The 19,359-nt window shown below is 39.3% G+C and overlaps 3 protein-coding genes across 9 annotated transcripts in view; 2 read left to right on the forward strand and 1 right to left on the reverse strand.

The window, feature by feature from the left end:
* LOC131426045 (glutamate receptor ionotropic, kainate 2) overlaps positions 1-15,965 on the forward strand; it is a 318,947-nt gene extending 302,982 nt beyond the window's left edge. For 2 of the 5 annotated variants that reach the window (XM_058588453.1, XM_058588452.1), the window contains exons 13-18: positions 3,034-3,232; positions 3,287-3,518; positions 3,582-3,697; positions 3,766-3,921; positions 4,139-4,826; positions 15,763-15,965. In XM_058588453.1, the coding sequence (XP_058444436.1) occupies positions 3,034-3,232; positions 3,287-3,518; positions 3,582-3,697; positions 3,766-3,921; positions 4,139-4,183 (748 nt within the window). In that variant the 3' untranslated portion in view covers positions 4,184-4,826; positions 15,763-15,965. Of the gene's footprint in view, positions 1-3,033; positions 3,233-3,286; positions 3,519-3,581; positions 3,698-3,765; positions 3,937-4,138; positions 4,827-15,762 lie in introns of those variants that run through there. The other 3 variants (XM_058588456.1, XM_058588457.1, XM_058588455.1) reach the window with 2 other exon arrangements.
* Positions 6,893-13,457, reverse strand: LOC131428341 (uncharacterized). Its single transcript, XM_058592243.1, has 3 exons — positions 12,551-13,457; positions 11,142-11,687; positions 6,893-9,142 (listed from the first exon to the last, which is right to left on the reverse strand). The coding sequence occupies exons 1-3, from the start codon at positions 13,455-13,457 to the stop codon at positions 7,554-7,556; spliced, it is 3,042 nt and encodes a 1,013-aa protein (XP_058448226.1). The 3' UTR covers positions 6,893-7,553.
* A 1,950-nt stretch (positions 15,966-17,915) lies between the features above and the next one.
* LOC131426046 (glutamate receptor ionotropic, kainate 2) overlaps positions 17,916-19,359 on the forward strand; it is a 43,381-nt gene continuing 41,937 nt past the window's right edge. The window contains exon 1 of one of the 3 annotated variants that reach the window (XM_058588460.1): positions 17,916-18,669. In XM_058588460.1, coding sequence (XP_058444443.1) covers positions 18,555-18,669 — 115 coding nt within the window. In that variant the 5' untranslated portion in view covers positions 17,916-18,554. The remainder of the gene's footprint in view (positions 18,670-19,359) is intronic. The other 2 variants (XM_058588458.1, XM_058588459.1) reach the window with 2 other exon arrangements.

Below are 19,359 nucleotides of genomic sequence, written 5' to 3' on the forward strand. Positions count from 1 at the left end.
GTGTTAATCACTTCAAATCTGTTGTAAAAGGATATTACACTTAAATTTCGTCAATCGAACAGTAGATATATTTCAAATGAATTACACTTAATAATCAATTTGCTTGACATTTGCAACTTAATAGTCGGAAAATTCGTTTTGATTTAGGAAAATACTTGGACTTCTACCTATTGAAGTCCAAGTATTTTCCTAAATCAAAACGAATTTTCCGACTATTAAATTGCAAATGTCAAGCAAATTGATTATTAAGTGTAATTCATTTGAAATATATCTACTGTTCGATTGACGAAATTTAAGTGTAATATCCTTTTACAACAGATTTGAAGTGATTAACACTTGCAATTTAAGTGGCAAGTGGCAAACTTAATTATCATGTAGAATACATCTTTATATGGAAATGTCATCAATTATTTATGAGATTTCAAATAAAATAATTAAATTTACAATTTTGTTTTCGCCGATCTACAAAAAAATCCTTGCCGTGTATGAACTCAATGATATTGTTCGACGATCCGTAATTCCATTGTCTGGAAAATTTCATGTGTCACATAAAAAAACAGCACTTCATAAATTAAGCAAAAGTCTCAACAAGCAAGTCTAACTCCTCATCCTTTTGTTATGACGCGATCGCTAATATTTTCGGTAATTCCCCAGCAATAAACTATTATTGATTATTTCAGGCAACGAAACCAAAATTATCGCGACAAAGATTACAAAGATTTGCGAAGAGAACATGAGACATGTTCAGTAACTATTTGAGAAGAAAGTAACCAAAACGTGTAGTTTTGACTGTTTTTTTTACGGTATGAGAGCCAGACATAGTTGCCATGTTTTTTTTAATCTGTCTCTGACTCAAAAATTTATCTGAATCTTCATTTTCAGTGAGCAAAAAAAAGGCCTCACCACCTATCCTATAGAGGCCAAAACCGTAAAGATCTGGTGAGATCTGACAAAATCTGGAAAAAAAGGAAAATCTGGCAAAAGATCTGGTTAGTTAGAGTGTAGGCGAAATGAGAAAAATCTGGCATTTTCCAGATAAATCTAGCAACCTGGCAACGCTAGAGTCAGATTTAAACACACACTGATAAAAGTCGACACGTTGCACTGAAGTCTTTTGCACTTCATTTCGCCGCATATCAGTGTGTAAATAATCACTTCAAATCTAATTTGAATGGAATCATATTAAACTTATAGACACTAAATTTAAATTTCATCAATCAAACAATAAATATTCTGAATGTATTATGTATTATTAGTATTCAATTGACTTTAAACTGATGAAAACGTCTAAATTTAAACTTAATTACCAAGTAGAATACGTGATGATTTGATATCGAAATATGACAAATCAGATATTAGGTTTCAAATAGCATAATAAATATGATTTATAACTCGAAAAATATTTTACTTAGATTAATTTTGTTTTCGAGGAAAATCCACCAGGAATTTATATGAACATACTTGCTGTCCACAATCTCTAAAATGTTTTGTTCAATGTCAGAATAAATTTGTAGCACGAAGATTTTTGTAGCCTTTTTCGTTCATGATTATATGTTTGATACTTAATATTGCCGTGCTTTTTACAGGTATAGGATTTGATTAGAAAACACAAGTTGAGAAAATTTATAAAATCTTTATTTAAGATGATTTCATGCAAATGTTGGCCAATTTTGGCAAACTCTCTCAACATATCGGCCGGTATTTCACGAATAATGCCACCGACCCATGATCCACACCAATCAGTAACTTTTTTGCGATGCATTGGTAGCTCTTGCAATGCTTCTGGCTGGTCTTCACTTCAGATGCGACAAATTTGCTTGTTGACGTATCATTTCAACCAGAAATGAGCTTCATTGCTGAACACAAGTTTTCGTTAAAAAATGGATCTTCCTTCAACTTTGTCAGCGTCCATTCACGATTGAATTATAGACCAAACGACGATTCATGATTAAGTTATAGACCACAGTGAACAACTGTAACAATGACACAAGACACGATTCACGCTTGATCTGTCAAAACCAGTGTTGCCAAAAAGCTAGCAGCAAAAAAATACCCTTATGATATTGATTTAAGTCATGAAGCTACACACTTTAGTCTTATGTTCAAAAAGTAGCAATCTAAAATAAGAAAGTTTAACCAATATTTTCTATCACCACTTCGATTTATCCCAAACTAGAGCAAATCATGATTTTTTTTCTCCCATTTCCACTTTGCTCAGTTTATCGGAAAGCCAACTGGTCTCAAGCATTCCTGTAAACTGAGCTGCCTCCATTTAACTCGATTCCACCAAACCTCAAAAGGTAATTCGAAACGACACTCAATTTTCGTTTGTTCTTTTTTTTTCCTCTGTTTTCTGTATGTGTGGTGAACCTCGCCCGTGTGGGATGTATAATTCTGTCACGTTCTTATCGGTTCGGATTTAAAATTTTCCGGTCAGCAATTTTTCATCCATTGTCTCTCTTTATCCGCCGCCTGTTGCAAACAATAATATCAATGGTACCGGTGAAACATGACTGTAAATACTGACGGCAGTAGTAGCTTTAACGATTGTCGTTTATTGCCATTCGTCCATTTATCCGTAGGTAAACAAGTTATAAATTGAAAAAAATGTTACCATTTCGAAATTGAATTAAACTGTTTCAGCGCGAGAATCGGCAAACGCACATCAATTTGGCATTTTTCACTTTGATTTTTTTTTTCGTTTCTCCAATCAGTGCATATTGCGCTTTTCGGTCACACCGTGGTTGTTGACTGCTGTAAAATTTAATTAGGAATAAATTGATGAATTTATGTAAAACACCAAATTTGATTGGTTCCGGAACCGGCTATCGGTTTACCGGGCTTGTCGAAGGACGCTTTGCTCTCGCTTTTCTATTCTCTCAAAGTTTCCGTCAGCACGTTTCGACATCTCAACTTCCATCTCGCTTCTAACGCATCTCTAATGAACCGGAAGAAGATAACTGCACAGTAACTAACGGAACTTTTTTTTCTTATACGAATTACTTCCGCTGCTCAAAACGTCACCAATCGAAGGGCCGTTTCCACTCGGATGGTCGCTGGGATGTGGTGGTTCTTTACGCTCATCATGATCAGTTCGTACACGGCCAACTTGGCGGCTTTCCTGACAGTCGAACGAATGGATTCGCCCATCGAGAGTGCCGAAGATCTGGCCAAGCAGACCAAGATCAAGTACGGAGCGCTTCGAGGTGGCAGCACTGCTGCGTTTTTCAGGGTAAGTTTGTGTATGTGTTCAAACTATGACTGAACCTTCTGCCACCGAACGCAGGACTCAAACTTCTCCACGTACCAACGGATGTGGTCCTTCATGGAGTCAACCCGTCCGTCGGTATTCACTGCCAGTAACATCGAAGGAGTCGAACGGGTCGTCAAGGGTAAAGGCAGTTACGCGTTTCTGATGGAATCCACCTCGATCGAGTACGTGATCGAACGGAACTGCGAACTGACCCAGGTCGGTGGAATGCTCGACTCCAAAGGATACGGAATTGCAATGCCACCAAGTAAGAACCTCCGCGAGTCGGTAACTGTATCGACTTTGACCGACTATTTTCCTTTATCGACAGATTCACCATTTCGCACTGCCATCAGTGGAGCCGTGCTCAAACTGCAAGAGGAAGGAAAGTTACACATTCTGAAAACACGTTGGTGGAAAGAGAAACGGGGCGGTGGCTCCTGTAGGGTAAGTGCTTATCGGAATGACAGAACGTGGGTCGTGCAGCACTTTATCAAACATATCAATTTCCACAGGACGAAACATCGAAATCTAGCTCCACCGCAAACGAACTCGGACTGGCCAACGTCGGTGGAGTCTTCGTAGTACTGATGGGCGGAATGGGAGTGGCGTGCGTTATCGCTGTGTGTGAGTTTGTGTGGAAATCACGAAAGGTTGCCGTCGAAGAGCGGGTAAGTTCCTTGTAGCTGAAAGCTATGGCCTGTATCTGTACGAACCATTCGTAGAAACAACGCTCATCTCATTTTAATTTTCTCTCATCACATTCTTCCGTGGGTGTGCGTGTCTATGTGTATGCTTAAATGTATGTGTGTATGTATGAATGCGCGTGCACTATTACAATGCACGACGAATCCTTCTGTGAATAATCCCTCGCACGGTCCTCCACAGGAATCCTACCAGAAAAAGCACCCCAAAGAGTGTAGATTCGACTGAACTGAATTCCGTTACACGCACACAGTTAGGACAAATCTTTGTACCTTTTCTCAAAATCAAACCATTTAATTCCTTTCATTTTTTTTTTTGACTAAACAATCACATTAGCTATTTATACCACTCATACGTCCCTTTGATTGTATTAAAAAAAAACATGAGCCAAATCATGGCCCAGCCCCATTTGAACCGAATCCCGCTACATTCAAAGCTTCTACATTCTTTCTTCGGATATCTTTCACCAGAAGCAGCAGCTATACTAGAATATCACCCAAAACAAAAAATCCGTAAACCAACACACACAAACCCCCACAAAAAAAACGCCCCTCCGTCAGCACGAAATCCCAAATGTATTGTGTGGCGATTTTTCTTCTCTTCTCACCAACGAACTCACTGCGAACGTCAAATTAAAACCAAAAATCATCAACAACAAAATCAACAAACAAACAAACAAACAAATGCTCATCATTGATGATTCACACGAACCGTCGGTTGAAACTATGACAACAACAACAACAACAACAACAAACAACACACTGACAACCAACCATCAATCCGAAACACCATTGGAAACATCGAAAACATCGCTCTCGGTGCGGGATTCATTTTCCGGACGGCTTTCGGTAACATCATCGATCTGCAGGAGGTGAGTAGACGAATTTGATCGGATTCTTTAAATTAAACATTAATTTTGCATTTGACCAATGGATCATATTCTTTCGACATGAGTTGTACAAAATCATTCAACTGAAATTATACGCACCTTCTAACGAAATACAGTCTTTTTCACGGAACAATGAAAGACAGTTTCAATGAAGGATGAACATCTTTCCATCTGAAGCTATAACAATTGGAAGTGTACTTTCTACACTTTGAATAGATAATAAAATATTCGTCGGGACGTTAAGTAGCTGATGAAATACGAAAAGCGACGAAAAGTTTATTTTAACAAGACGGTATCACTTTTGTTTTCCTTATTGAAAGATAGCTTTTTGCTCAAGTGTTGCTTTTTAAAATTTTTATTACTCTTCAGGGCAAATCGACTACAAATATTTTTCGTCAAGTAAATTGAAACATTGAAAACAGTCAAAAACAAGAACCGCTACTCTACAACAGTCTCTTCCTTCGCACTCAATCCAGATTTAGAGATTTCGTGTACCGGAAAACGGAAAACCGCCTAAAAACCGCGAAACCTCGGAAATCTATGTAAAAAATGTTTCGTAACTTCGAAAAGCCACATAGAAAAACCGTACAACTTCGGAACTCGCGTAACTTAGAGAATCCGTGTAAAAAACGCGTAACTTCGGATATCCGCGTACCAAACACAAATTTGTGTTACGAATTGTTTTTGTGAGATATAGGTGTTACGAAGCGTTACATGCGTTATCATTCTGTATGTTACAGGGATCAGGGTCATTTCGCCGAAAGGGTAATTTCGTCGAATGACATTTCGCCGAAAGACATTTCGTCGAAAGGGTCATTTCACCGATTCCTGCAATTGTCTTAATTTTATAATTGGAATTGATTTAAAATAAACGTTAACAAAAAAATGAATAATACATTTAGGGGTTTTGTTGGTTTGTGCAAAAAGCACATATTTTGTTTCTATTTCTTCGCGTTTCGCCTTCGGCTCGTCAGCGCTTAACCTAGCTTTGAGTAGACCGGGCAAACAAGGCGGTTACAGGTTTGTATGCAAGAGGCTTTCGGCGAAATTACCCGCTCCCATGTTACAGACGTTACAAAGCATTACATTCGTTATTTTTCTTGATTTGTGAATCTTGCGAGGCGTTGCATGCGTTATTTTTTGTTAGTTATAACTGTTACGAAGCGTTACATGCGTTACTTTTTAGGGTGTTACAAGTCATAAAGTATTACATGCGTTACTTTTTGTGAACTGTGAGTGTTGCGAGGTTTTACTTGCATTATTTCTTTTAGTTATAGGTGTTACGAAGCTTTACCTTTTTAAAGTTTTAGGTGTTACGAGGCGTTAATATTTTAGTTTCAAATGTGACGAAGCGTTACCTGTGTTGTTCTTTTTATAAGTTATCGGTGGTACAAAGTATAACATGCGTTACTGTTTATTGTGTTATTGGTGTAACGAAGCATTAAATGCGTTAATTTATCGTAAGTTATAAGTGTTCCGAAGCGATACATTTTTGCGAGTTATTGGTGTTACGAAGCGTTACTTCTTTGTATATTATGAGTGTTACGAAGCGTAACATGTGTTATTCATGTTACGCAGCATTACAAGCGTTCCTTTTTAGTGTGTTATTCGAAAATTCGTGTGAAAAACTGCGCAACTTCAAAAATCTCAAATTTGAATTAAAAAAACCGCGTATCTTCGGAAATCCGCGTAATGAAAAGCCGCGTAAAAACGTGCAACTTCGACAATCCGCGTAACTTCGGAAATCCCCGTAAAAGAAAAATTCGCAAATTACATAACTTTGGCAGCCCCAGTGAAAACCGCCTAACCTCGAAAATCCACGTGACATTGTAACATTTCGGAAATCCGCATAAAACCGAGTAACATTGGAAATCCGCGTAAAAATACGAGGAATCGCAGAAATCCACAAGGAAGAAAACTGCGTTACTTCGGAAATCCGAAAAAAAACTGTGCAACTTTGAAAATCTGCGTAAAAAAACGAGTAACTTCGTAAATCCGCGCAAAAAATAACGTAACTTTGAAAATCCGTTAAAAAATAAAGACCGCGTAATTCCCGTAACTTCCGAAATCCGCTTAACTTCGAAAATTCTTCTAAAAAACGGGGTAAGTTCGGAAATCCGCGTAAAAAACGAGTAACTTCGGAAATCCCTGCAAAAAATCGTGTAACCTCGAGAATCCGCGTTTAAAAAAACCTGGCGTACGTTCGGAAATCCGCGAAAAAACGAGTAATCTCGAATATGTGCGCAAAAGTCGCGTATCCTCGAGAAAAACGGGGTAATTTCGAAAATCCGCATAAAAAATCGAGTAACTTCGAAAATCCGCGAAAAAAACTGCGTAACTTCGAAAATCTACGTTAAAAAAAACTACATTACATCGGAAACCCGAGTATAAAAACCGCGTTACTTTGAAAATCCGTGAATAAAAAACCGCGAGTTAAATAATTCCTTACCTAAACCTCTTTTTAAAAAAGAACAACCACTTGGTTCCCTGCCTAGAATTAAACTGAACTTTATTCTTTCATTCGATTATGTCTACAGTTCATACTGCCGAATTGCACTTTCTAGTCAACGTGACGCTCCTCCGCTCCCACGGATCGATGCCCTCAGGTACAAAATGCTCCGTCGGCGCTCCTGTCTGTCCCGTCGGGTCGGCGCCGATGCTAACGTGTCGTCAGCGATTCTCGCTGCCCTCGTTCGGGTAGTTCCGTTGCTAACTCGTCCTTCCTAAGAGATGAGGTTCCGTACGAATCACTTCTCTGATTGTCAAATGTCTAATGTTGGGTTGGATGTCTGGTACTGGATCTTCGACTGTTGTGGTCGGGGCTGCCTGTTGTATGTTTATTGTAGATGATCTATGGATGAGAAATCTAAGGAGAAATGCTATACCGATTAAGCTAGGTAGGGACATAATTCCCCCAAAAAGAGACAGTGTTGGCCACTTTATACTATTGGTTGATAGTCGGATAACGTCTAACTCCTTCCTCGTTTCCAGATGGAGTTTATGTAGATGGTCCAGGCTGATGTTTAGGATCTCTTGGTGCATTTTTACCGCGATTCCGTCTAAGGGTAGTTGTATTGGGTTTCCCGGTAAGGTTTTCATTCTTGAGTTATATGAAGCGTTATTGATGTATAACTGGCAATTTCTGAAGAAAACTACGAATGGTCCGGTCAGGTTTCTGTTTGTTATGCCACAATTTGATGATAGGGTGAAATTTTTTATTGTGTTTATGAACAAGTGTTGGTTGTCTAGAAAGATAACTTCTTCTTCGACTGGGTTGACGGTGAAATTACAAGTTGCCTGTTCTCCTTTCAATAGCTTCGGTATGCATGTTGAATTGTCCAAGTTGATTTCGTTTGCATTGAATATAGTAGGTTCGATTGAGTTTATGGAGTAAACCTCATCTTTGTGAGTTAGATAAAATCGATGATCTATATGAATTTGCTTATTTTTGTGAATGATCGGGTATAGTCGTACTTTGTTGAATATTCTGGGGTCGAGTTTTGGCATTTTTATCATGAGAGCAATTTCCAGATTGTTAGTTGCCACTGATGTCGTCGCATAATTCGTTGCCTCCAAAGCAGTATGAACTGTTATATTTTCCCTAGCTAAATCATTAATTAAGATATCTATTTCACGCTGGCTTAGAATTTTTTCGTTTACTATTCCTAGTTTAGCCAACATGATTGCATCAGTTATTTGGTTCAATTTCTTGGATAAGTAATTCAGATGAAACAATATCTTAGTAGAATACATTTCGATTGATCTTGTGTTGAACAAATTAATCGCCTTTTTGGTTTCGAACATTGCTTCTTTCAATTGTAGGTTTATCTCACGGTTAATTCTGATCTGCTCATTATTGTTCGTAACTAAATTATTTATGGTAGAATTGATGATTCTCAAATCATTGGCATCTGGACTGCCGGCTATAAATTTCCAAACTGTACCTACACTATCCCAACGTTTATGCCGTCTGATTGGGTCTATGCTTTTTAATGCGAAATCTATTTCGTTGAATTTTTCTTCTACTAGGTCAGAAAATTGATTTTGGCTAAAGTTTTCGAACTGATCCCTAAGGCTTTTTACTTGCATTCTAATGGTCGTTAAATTGAAGTAGTGAATGTAATACGTGTGGTCAAGTTTGATCCGTGCCTCGCCTTGATCGAAGATCAGGACTGGCTGGCGTCCTACGTCCCGTAAGTCGGCTGTCACATCGTGTCTTGATAGTAGTTGGTCTGGTTGAATGAATAATAGCAGTAGCAATCTGAAACGTAGAAGTAGAAGTCGTGTTTTATATTTTCCTTATTTTTAGGTCATCTTTATGAATTCGTCGATTATCGTCGGTTGTAATTGTGCTCTTGTTTATTTTCGAAATTTTTATTTTCTTGTACCTTTTCTTGTGTTTAAGTCTTTGTCGTGTCGTCTCGTATGCGTCTTGATTTTCCTCGATTGGTATAGGTTTCTTTTTTTTATTATGGTGTTCCAACGCGTTTTTCTGAGTTTGCAGTAGATTTCTGTAGGTTTTTTCAATAATTTCTGGGGTACGAGAAGAGGGGAGAATTATTTCCAAAGGAGTGAAATTTGTGGAGGAGTGAATAGAAGAATTATATTTCTGTACAGATAGTTGGATCAGGTCTGGCGTTGCTAGATTCGGGTTTTCAGTTTTTGTGATTCGATAAATTTCGAGGAGCGTTGAATGGAAACGTTCAACGATTCCGTTCATCTCACTCCGTCCGGTGGCGGTTACGTATGGGTTGATTTTATGTATGTTGTAGAAATTAACGAGCTCTCCCGTCATAAAGGATTTCTCGCCATCCATTACAAGTGTGCTTGGTGCTTTGTACTTTAAAAGAATATCCTTTATTACTGGTATGAGGTCGATGGCTGCTCTTGATTCAATTTGTGTGACTTGAGCGAATTTTGAAAATTTGTCGACATATGTTAGAAAGTGAAGACTTTCCAAAAACATAATGTCGATGTGCGCTATTTCGAATGGAGCCTTTGGAATTGGTGTTTCTTGTATAGGAAACTTTATCGGGTTCCTATCATATTTGCACTCATGGCAAATCTGACAGTTAGTGATAAAATCTCCTACTTTTTGAGCTAATTTTGGGAAGAAGTATTTCCGAAATATTTGCTGCTTATTTTCCTGTGCACCTCTATGCGCTCTGTGATGCTCAGTGCGAATAATATTCCATTGGTCATCTTCTTCTGTTATGTCCTCGAGCATATTCTGAGTGAAACGAATCGTTAACAGATTTTGTTGTCCGAAATGTCTTTTATAGACTTCTTGGATTTTTCCCATTATGTTCTCATCTGTTAACAAACCATTTACCTTAGAATAGTTAAAGTGGTTTTTTAGTACCTGTAATAATAAATTGTCGTTAATTTCATTTATGTAAACCGTAATTCTTGTGTATCCTGAAAATGGAATTTCTGTTATTGTTTTATCGGGTCCTTTCTTTATTATTACTTGATGACGAAATACGTTGATTGGCGATTCCGTTGAGGGTATATAAAAGTCGTCGCTATTTTCGGCTGAATGTTGGGTTGCTGTTAAGGAGCATACAATTCTACTTAAGGCGTCTGCCACCACATTTGCTTTTCCCGGCTTATACACGATTTCATAATCGTGCTCCTCTAGATATGCCTTCCATCTTTTGAGTTTGGCATTTGTGTTTTTTGGGGATAAAGCAAACGTTAACGGTTGGTGGTCGGTTAAAATTTTGAATTTTGCCCCGTATAAATAATTCCTAAATACTTGCAGTGACCAGAAAATTGCTAGCATTTCCTTCTCTGGTACTGAGTATTTTTCTTCCGCCGAAGACAAAGTTCTGGAAGCAAAGTGAATCGGTTTGTCTTTTCCGATGTCACCTTGGGATAAGACAGCACCTATAGCAAAATCAGATGCGTCTGTTGTGAGAATGAAAGGTTGCCCATAATCCGGGTAAATGAGGACGTCAGACGATTTCAATACGTTTTTCAACTTGTCGAAGCATCGTTTTTCATCACATGAAAGCGAAATTTTCCTATTTGATGAGGGATTCCTTTCCCCCCGAAGAAGGTTTGTAAGAGGTTTTGCGATTTTCGCAAAGTCTTTTACAAATCTTCGATAATAACTCATCATTCCGAGGAAAGAACGGAGCTCTTTGAGATTCGTAGGCTCTGGATACCTATTGATAACATCGATTTTTTTAATATTAGGTTTGATTCCTTCCGCTCCAATAACAAACCCTAAAAATTCAATCTCAGAATGCAAAAACTCACATTTGTCTAACTGAATCTTGAGATTTGCATTACTTAGTGTTTCTAGAACAATTTTAAGATTTTCCAAATGTTCATCTAGGGTCTTTCCAAACACGACAACGTCATCGATATACACATAGCATATTTTCCCTATGTGATCTCTAAGTACGTCGTCAATTGCCCGTTGGAAGATCGCAGGAGCGTTCTTCAAGCCAAATGGCATTCTAGTAAATTCGTACTTCCCGTTGTTAATGGCGAAAGCAGTTTTCTCAATATCTTTCTCCTTCATTTTAATCTGGTGGAACCCAGACGCTAAATCAAGAGTGGTAAAATATTTTTGACCCTTGAGCTGATCTAAAACATACCCTATCTCTGGCATTGGATATTTATCGGGAATTGTCTTTTCGTTCACCTTCCGATAGTCGATCACCATTCGGAACTTTTTTTCTCCTGAAGCGTCGGGTTTCTTCGGTACAACCCATACTGGTGCCGTCCACGCTGAACGAGATGGTCGAACAATACCATCTTCCAGGAGTTTGTTAATTTGTTTCTTTACCTCGTCTGCATAGGCAGCGGGGTAAGGATATACCTTCTGATGAACTGGAGTATCATCAGTGGTATTGATTGTGCATTCAACATTTGTTGAGCATGTTAATTTTGCATTGGTTTCATGAAAAACTTCTTTGGAGTTGTCGAGGACGACTTTTAGTTTAGTATGCTCCTCTTCAGTAAGATGAGCAGTTCGAAAAACACTATTAGAAGCACAGTTTGTCTGAGAATATACGCAAAGAGGAATGACAAGTTTCTGATTATCAGAGTACAAGGTCAAAATCTTATTAGAAAAATCAATGTTTGCATTTAAGTCATTCAGTATTTCTGTCCCTATGATCCCGTGGAAAAATGAGTGGAATTTATGTAAGACGAATTTTGTAATGTAATTAATTTTCGGATAGAAAAAGTTTATATCTATCGCAGAGGTTGCGTTAAATTTACCGTTAGCACTAGTTATGCCTTTGGCATTAAAGTCGTACGGCCTGCTATCCTTGTAGGCCCAGGCAAGTTTTGGGTTAATTAAGTTTATGTTCGCTCCTGTATCTATTAAGAAGGGAAACTCTCCACTCGTAGTCTTCAAGTTGATGTAGAGCAAAATAGGTTTCACCAACTTGGGTTCCATTCTAAAAAATTAGAGGCTGTAGCCTCATCTTGCTGCGGTTCTTGTTCGGTTTGCGTGTCTAATTTTGGTTCCGGTTCTACTGATGGTTGAATATCATAATATGGATATAGATCATTGTAATAATCATATTCGTAATTATAGAGATCATCTGTTTGATCATCAAAATTTGTATCAACCGGGTGAGCTTGCCTTTTGAAGGGGTACGGATATGTTTGCCCCGACATTGGCGGCGGTCTTTTAAGATCCATTGATGGCCTGTTGCCATAATTTACATTGTGTGTTCTCATACTTTGATCGATATCCATTGGCTCGGGTTTTGGTAATGGTTTTGCAGCCCATGGTCGTGGGGGTGCTTGAAACGGATTGGGTTGGTACTGAGGCCTGGTCTGGGTGAAGGGATTGGCTTGGAAATATTGCCTGCCAAATAGTGGCATCTGTGGAAAGCCTAAGTTTCTAGGGGCTGGAATTGGTGGAGGTGGATATCTCCGTGGAGGTGGTCTGGGAGGAAGTCTATTAATTTCCAAATCTCTTGGTTTGGGAGCTGGGGTGAAATGTTCATTTCGGAAAGGTGCCGATCTAGTATCCATATTGTAGTAGTCTAGGCAAAACTGATATGCCTGATTTAACGTTTTTGGATTAAATGTTTTTAGTAGCTGACACAAAGGTTTTTCTAAGCCTCGAATGAATGCATCTACTGTCTTTTCTCTAAAGTAATCGATATGTGAATTAACGTGTGGGGCCAATTTTTCTTCTGTTTGGATTTGAGCTACTATGGATGAAAGTAGTTCGTTCACCCGGGAGTAGTAACTGCCTAAAGTTTCGTTTGAGTTCTTTTTTATTGTGGTTAATTCGAAGTCCAACGTTTTTATATCACGTTTGTCCCTGTAATACAGAAGCAGCGTAGATTTTATTTGTTGCCAATTATGCACAATGTTATTTGAATTAAGGATATCGGCTGCTTCGCCTCTGATTTTTCGTCTCACGGAGCGCTCGATTAATTCAAGTTGCGCTTCCGTGGCTCGTGCATCTCTGTACATACAGAAAATGCCCTCAACATCCGTTAGCCATGCTAATAGTTCTGTTGGCTTGCCATCATAATTTTGTAAATCTCGAATGAAATCTGGTAATTTTCCCAGATCAATGAATTGTTGCATCGTCAGTGGTGCAGCAACCGGATTCGGTACTGGATTTGCCATTATTTTGTGAAATAAGAATTTAACCGAGACTGATGAACACTTTTTCCACTTGTTTTACCAGTATTCTGGATTTTCTTGGCTTTTTTTCCACAATTAATTTAATGGTGGCAATGCGAACAAAAACACTATTTATTTCCGTTGGTTTTGAGCAATATCTCTAAATTTCCTTCGTTCGTTTCTGAACAAAAATTACTAATATATATTGTATAACTAATTACTTACATAAAAGACCGTGTCTTAGTTGCGGCCAACATCGGTTGGACTTTTGTTGTGGCTGTCCTCCGCAAACGGGGGAATCTACGAGCAGGCACGTTTGGTGGATCCGTTTTACTATTCGTTACTTCGGGCCAGCGGTGCCGATCGGGTCCGGTAGGTATCCTCGGTGTCTCGTAGCTCGCTTTCGTGATAGCCAGACCTGGCTCTTTTAACCAGCATATGCAACTTGGCTCTTTGAACCAGCAATGAACACTTATTTTCCAAGTGATTTTCTTAAGATTTTTGTTACACTGATTTGAAGATTTTTGCACTGCACTATCACTTTATCCTGTTCCCGCTTCGGAGTATCTCGCCGGAGCCTCCAGTTAAATAATTCCTTACCTAAACCTCTTTTTAAAAAAGAACAACCACTTGGTTCCCTGCCTAGAATTAAACTGAACTTTATTCTTTCATTCGATTATGTCTACAGTTCATACTGCCGAATTGCACTTTCTAGTCAACGTGACGCTCCTCCGCTCCCACGGATCGATGCCCTCAGGTACAAAATGCTCCGTCGGCGCTCCTGTCTGTCCCGTCGGGTCGGCGCCGATGCTAACGTGTCGTCAGCGATTCTCGCTGCCCTCGTTCGGGTAGTTCCGTTGCTAACTCGCGTAAGTAACTTGGGACTTGCGCGTAAAAAATTGCTTTGGAAATCCGCGTACAAAAAAACTGCTTATCTTCGAAAATTTACATGAAAAAGCGTAAGTTCGGAAATCCGCGTAAAAAAACGAGTAGCTTCGGAAATCCGTACAGAAAAAAAAACGCGTAACCTCGAGAATCTGCGTAGAAAAAACGGCTTAATTTCGGAAATCCACGAAAAACTGAGCGGAAATCCGCGTAAAAAAATGGGTAACTTCGGAAATACGTGTAAAAATCGCTTAACTTCGAAAATCCGCATACAAAAACTGCTTAAATTCACATAAAAAACGGAGTTAATTCGGAAATCCGCATAAAAAATCGCGTAACCTCGAGAATCCGCGTGGAAAAATTTGCGTTACTTCGGAAATCCGCGTAAAACAAAAGGCGAATAACTTCGAACATCCGCGTTAAATTGCATAACTACGGAAATCCACGTACAAAAAAGCTACGTAACTTCGGAAAACAGCGGTAAAAACCGCGTAAGTTCGGGAATCTGCGTAAAAAAACGAGTAAATCCGCCCAAAAAATCGTGCAACTTTGAAAATCTGCGTGGAAAAAATTGCGTTACTTCGGAAATCCGCATGATAAAACCGCTTAGCTTTGAAGTTCGGAAATCAGCACAGAAAATCGCCTAAAAAGACCTTAGTGTATATGAGAAGACACTGAAAGTTTTGACTCAAGATATGATACATGATTTCTTTCCCTAGCGCCCCATCAACCGGTGTAACAAATACAAATCTCTAGTTGTCGAAAATTCGGAACTTGTTACATAGCTCATTAAATATTTTACGGTTCAGACTGTGTAAATTTTCAGGTGAATTTCAAATTCCCGAGAAATTAGAATCACTTCACGCAGATCTTGCGATTGTTTTAAGTCAAAGCTGGATGAAAAAAATCTTCCAAATTTTGTAAGTGGCGTTATTGTGGTTTACAAAATGTAGACTCAAGCTATGCCTCTGTAATTCACTTTTTAACGAAATCTAATGTCTAGTAAATCTAGAAATGGAAAAACTACAGTATGTAGAAGTTTACACGGATAAAAATCCATTGTCGGAATATATTCAAAATTTTGAAATCATGAACCATGTCTTCTGATGATATCATGCCTTATGATTGATATCATGAGCAAGTGTATTGATATTATGAACAATAACTCATCTCATCTTTTTAGTTTGGAAATTTCATGATTATACATGTTTCATGATTTCATTTGCAATTCAAAAGCATTTGAAGATAGTATCCTTAACTTAGGAAAATTTATATGTGAGTAAAATATGCCTGTATTTTTAGGAGGTGCGTATCGCCAACCCTTCGTCAAATTGTTCAAACTTGAATCTTGCCTCAGCCATTCGTCTCAATCGTGCTCTGTTTTCTTCTCTCCACTCCACTCACTCACTCGTTTCAATCGCAGGTCTCGCTTTGCTCGGAAATGGCATCAGAGTTACGCATCGCACTCAAACGGAACCGCTCGAAGACGGCCGCCAGCCATACCACGACCCTGCGTACATCCAGTTCCCGCACATCACCGAAGGACTCCGAACCGTCATCCGAGCATCGGTTTCATCCACTCGGTCCGCCGTATGCACAGTACGAATTCGATCCGAAAGTTGCGGTAGGACAGTAGAATACCATTTACGCACTTTAAAAACCATCATTGTAATTGAAAAAAAAAAGTCATACGATCCGGACATTATGAACGGAGGAGGAGTATAGTCAATGGTGATCGAATTTAATCAAGGCGATTCGCAGTGTTGAATGTCTAGAATTGATCCTAATGTTGTACAAATTAGATTTCCACAAAAAATTGGCCATTGTCACATCGTAAATACATTTTTTGTCGTGTAAACTCGAAGTAGATGCCAAAACAGAAACTCATGTTGCTAAAAAGCGTTCGTTCAGTTCCAGTCATGACTCAAAATATAACAAAACAAGCCTTCTTTGATGACCATCTAAATCACGTGTACCAAATGTTGCAAATGTCAAATCCGATGTAAACAGTTCATTCGCGTTCTATAGTTACACTAGATGAGATTTTCTTTCACGTAGAAATACGCCACACTCATTGTAAACAAATTAAATCACGAAGAAGAAAAAACAAATGATAAAATATAGCCAAGAGCAGTGTTTCCGAAAGTTCTAAACCAAACAAACCTGTTTTTTGATTATACAATGATTGTACGTTTCAAAGGTTATTTGTAATCAGAATCCGTAACCTTAACTGACACTTGTGCTCCAACCGGAACAGAGTTTTTCCCCCGCCTACCTAGACATAACGGAGGCGAACAAGTCAAGCGATACAATACCGAATAAACAATTTTTCAAATTTGTAAACAATTGTATTGATTGATGTTTTCTTGGTCTCTGTGCCGACAGTGTTTGTGTCATCCGAAAAATCCCGTGTCACCGTCTAAGGGCCTAATGGCAGCAGCTTGGCCACGTTTTGTGAACTAAATAAAACTGAAGAGAAAACATCAGACAGGAGTCAAAATAAAATCGTCACACCGAGCCCCCCGGCCATCGAAAACAGGAACTGTGATCATAAATGTTACGACCGCGAGAGTTTCCGAGCTGTTATGTATGTGCCAATTTGCTACCGAGCGGAGGCCGTGGGACGCAACCGGAGGACAATCCGCACACGTACGGCCATTGCTGCAGCTGTTGGTTGGTGGTCGAGCGGACAGATCATTATTATGGGACAGACAAAACCTCGGGCTGCTGGCGGTTTCAAAGAGACTGAGACTACGGAGACCCCGGCTGCTGATGGATTGTTTATCGCTACAACACGTAAACAATTGTGATGAGCTGTCACGTTCGTTTAATGGTGATAGATATATGTATGGAGTAAGTGATTGTTTGTTGCAGGACACACTCTCGTGACATCAAACGGACTTTGATGCCGAACGGCCACCGGTCCAATTGGATTAGATTGTTGGTTGATTTTGTTATGATTTTATATATATAATTAACGCGACATACTATCAAGTTTACTCGATTAAATTTCCATCCTTCGGCTTTCCGTACCGGCCGTGACGAAACTACTCGAATACAGTTTTTTTTACTTTCCTAACGAAACTCTAATGTCGTTTTCGTTTTTAAATTGCACTACACAGGTGTAGCGAAAGCTGCACTGAAACCGTTCGTTTTTACCAATTGCACTACACCAGTGCTACACTTTTTCTGCACCGATACCACTGGTGTAGCACTCATCAAAAGTTTGGTGTAGCTCTGTGCAATGGAATCGTTTATTGTAGTCAATGGTTACTGTTTATGTTTTCATCATTTTCGTTCGTTTATCCATGCCATGGTGTAGCACTCCACCGGTGTAGTGCAGTTTAAAAACGAAAACGACATAAGCTTCTTAGCATCAGTTGTCCGACGAAATGGGCCACCACACTTCAGTCACGCAGATGATCAACGGCACAAGTGTCCCCCCGAACGAAGCTGAGCTGCGTCGCGACGCAACAGGATGAGTAATTTTAGAATCTGTCGGACAAACGCCGGTGGCAAAGCAAAACATAGCGCTCGAATCTCACACCGTCGCATTTGCCAGCGCATCGCATCGGTTTTGTCGTTGTCTGCCACGCTCAGTTCTAAGTGAAAATTTGCCGTGAAAAGTTGACACGACCGAAGAAAAGAAAAATCGTCAAGTGTGCTTCGTAGAGCAAAAATTTATCCTCTATTTTCAGTTCGATAACTCGCATCAATTTGGATTAAAAAGTGTTAAATCGGTGATCCTTCAACTAGCGAAGCTCTGGGTGATAAAATTCACCAGAAAAACCACCTCAAAATGTGTTAAAAGATGATTTTTCCTAAAATCTTATGTGACCTCGAAGACGCTGAAAAAAAACTAAACGAGTGGTGCCATCACTCGCTTGAAAAGTGAAAACTATCTTGAACATTCAAAAACAAAACCCGCCATGGTGACGACGCTTGTCTGTTGCTAATGTTGCATCTGTCTGTCTGTCATATTTCGCCGTAAAACAAAGGTTACTCGGATTTGTGGGTTACGTAACGTCGCTCAGGATAAAAGTGTCACCTGTCAGTAGCGGAGGAAGAAGCGTCTGTCTCCCGGCCGGATTGGTGACCCACGTGGATGTTGGAAGAACAACGTGGATGTTGGAAGAACAACGAACAAACTGAAACCAAACAAAAAAAGTTTGGTTATGCTAGAGTCCTGCTCCTTCAGGCGTCAGCTGTCAGAGAATGATGAATAGGAATAGAATGCTGCTGCCAGCGGCGCTTATCCTGATCACGAATTTCGGCGTTTTGTTCGCCTACAACAGCGATGCGGACGAAACGGTGGAGCACATTAAAATCGGTGAGTATATATTTTTTTCCGCCGCAGAGTTCTGTTCTATTCTATTCTGTTCGCTTGTTCGAGACGAACGGAGCAGAACCTAACAAAACAGACAGCCTGACAGATGGCGTCCCCCGAAAACGCGTATAGTCAAACGACTGTTGCTGATGTTACTGACCGGAAAAAAAGTAAAAAGGTACAGGGCGGGAAACAGTGATCTGCATGCAACATAATGTTTACCAACAATAGAAGAAGAGAAAAAAAATATGTGCGCTTTTTTGTTTTTGGTACTTTTGTCTGATATTTGCTGATGTGTTGACTGCGGATCACTGCGGACTTATGTCGCAGAAGTTTTTTTTTTGCTTTTGTAAGCTAATGTTGGTGCTGTTACAACTTGACAGCGAATATTTTGTGGCATTTGAATGATTTCGCAAAATGTCACAGCTCGAAACGGTTCCCCCTGACAAGTAGGGCCATGTTTTTTTCATGCTCTTCTTTTATCATCACGAAAGGCCAGAAATTTTTGACAGTTCGATTGCGGTCAAATGATGTTTATCTAGCTAATTTTGCAAGGTTGAGTTGAGAGTGCTATCTACTGTTTAATCTATTGCAGAATTTGATAATTCTACCGAATTTTCAACAGCTGAACGTTCGGTAATTCGATTGATTACTGATTTTTGTTCGGTAATAAAAATGTTGTTGAACTGTCAA

The sequence above is a fragment of the Malaya genurostris genome, chromosome 1 (genome assembly GCF_030247185.1).
Source record: "Malaya genurostris strain Urasoe2022 chromosome 1, Malgen_1.1, whole genome shotgun sequence".
Taxonomy (NCBI): domain Eukaryota; kingdom Metazoa; phylum Arthropoda; class Insecta; order Diptera; family Culicidae; genus Malaya; species Malaya genurostris.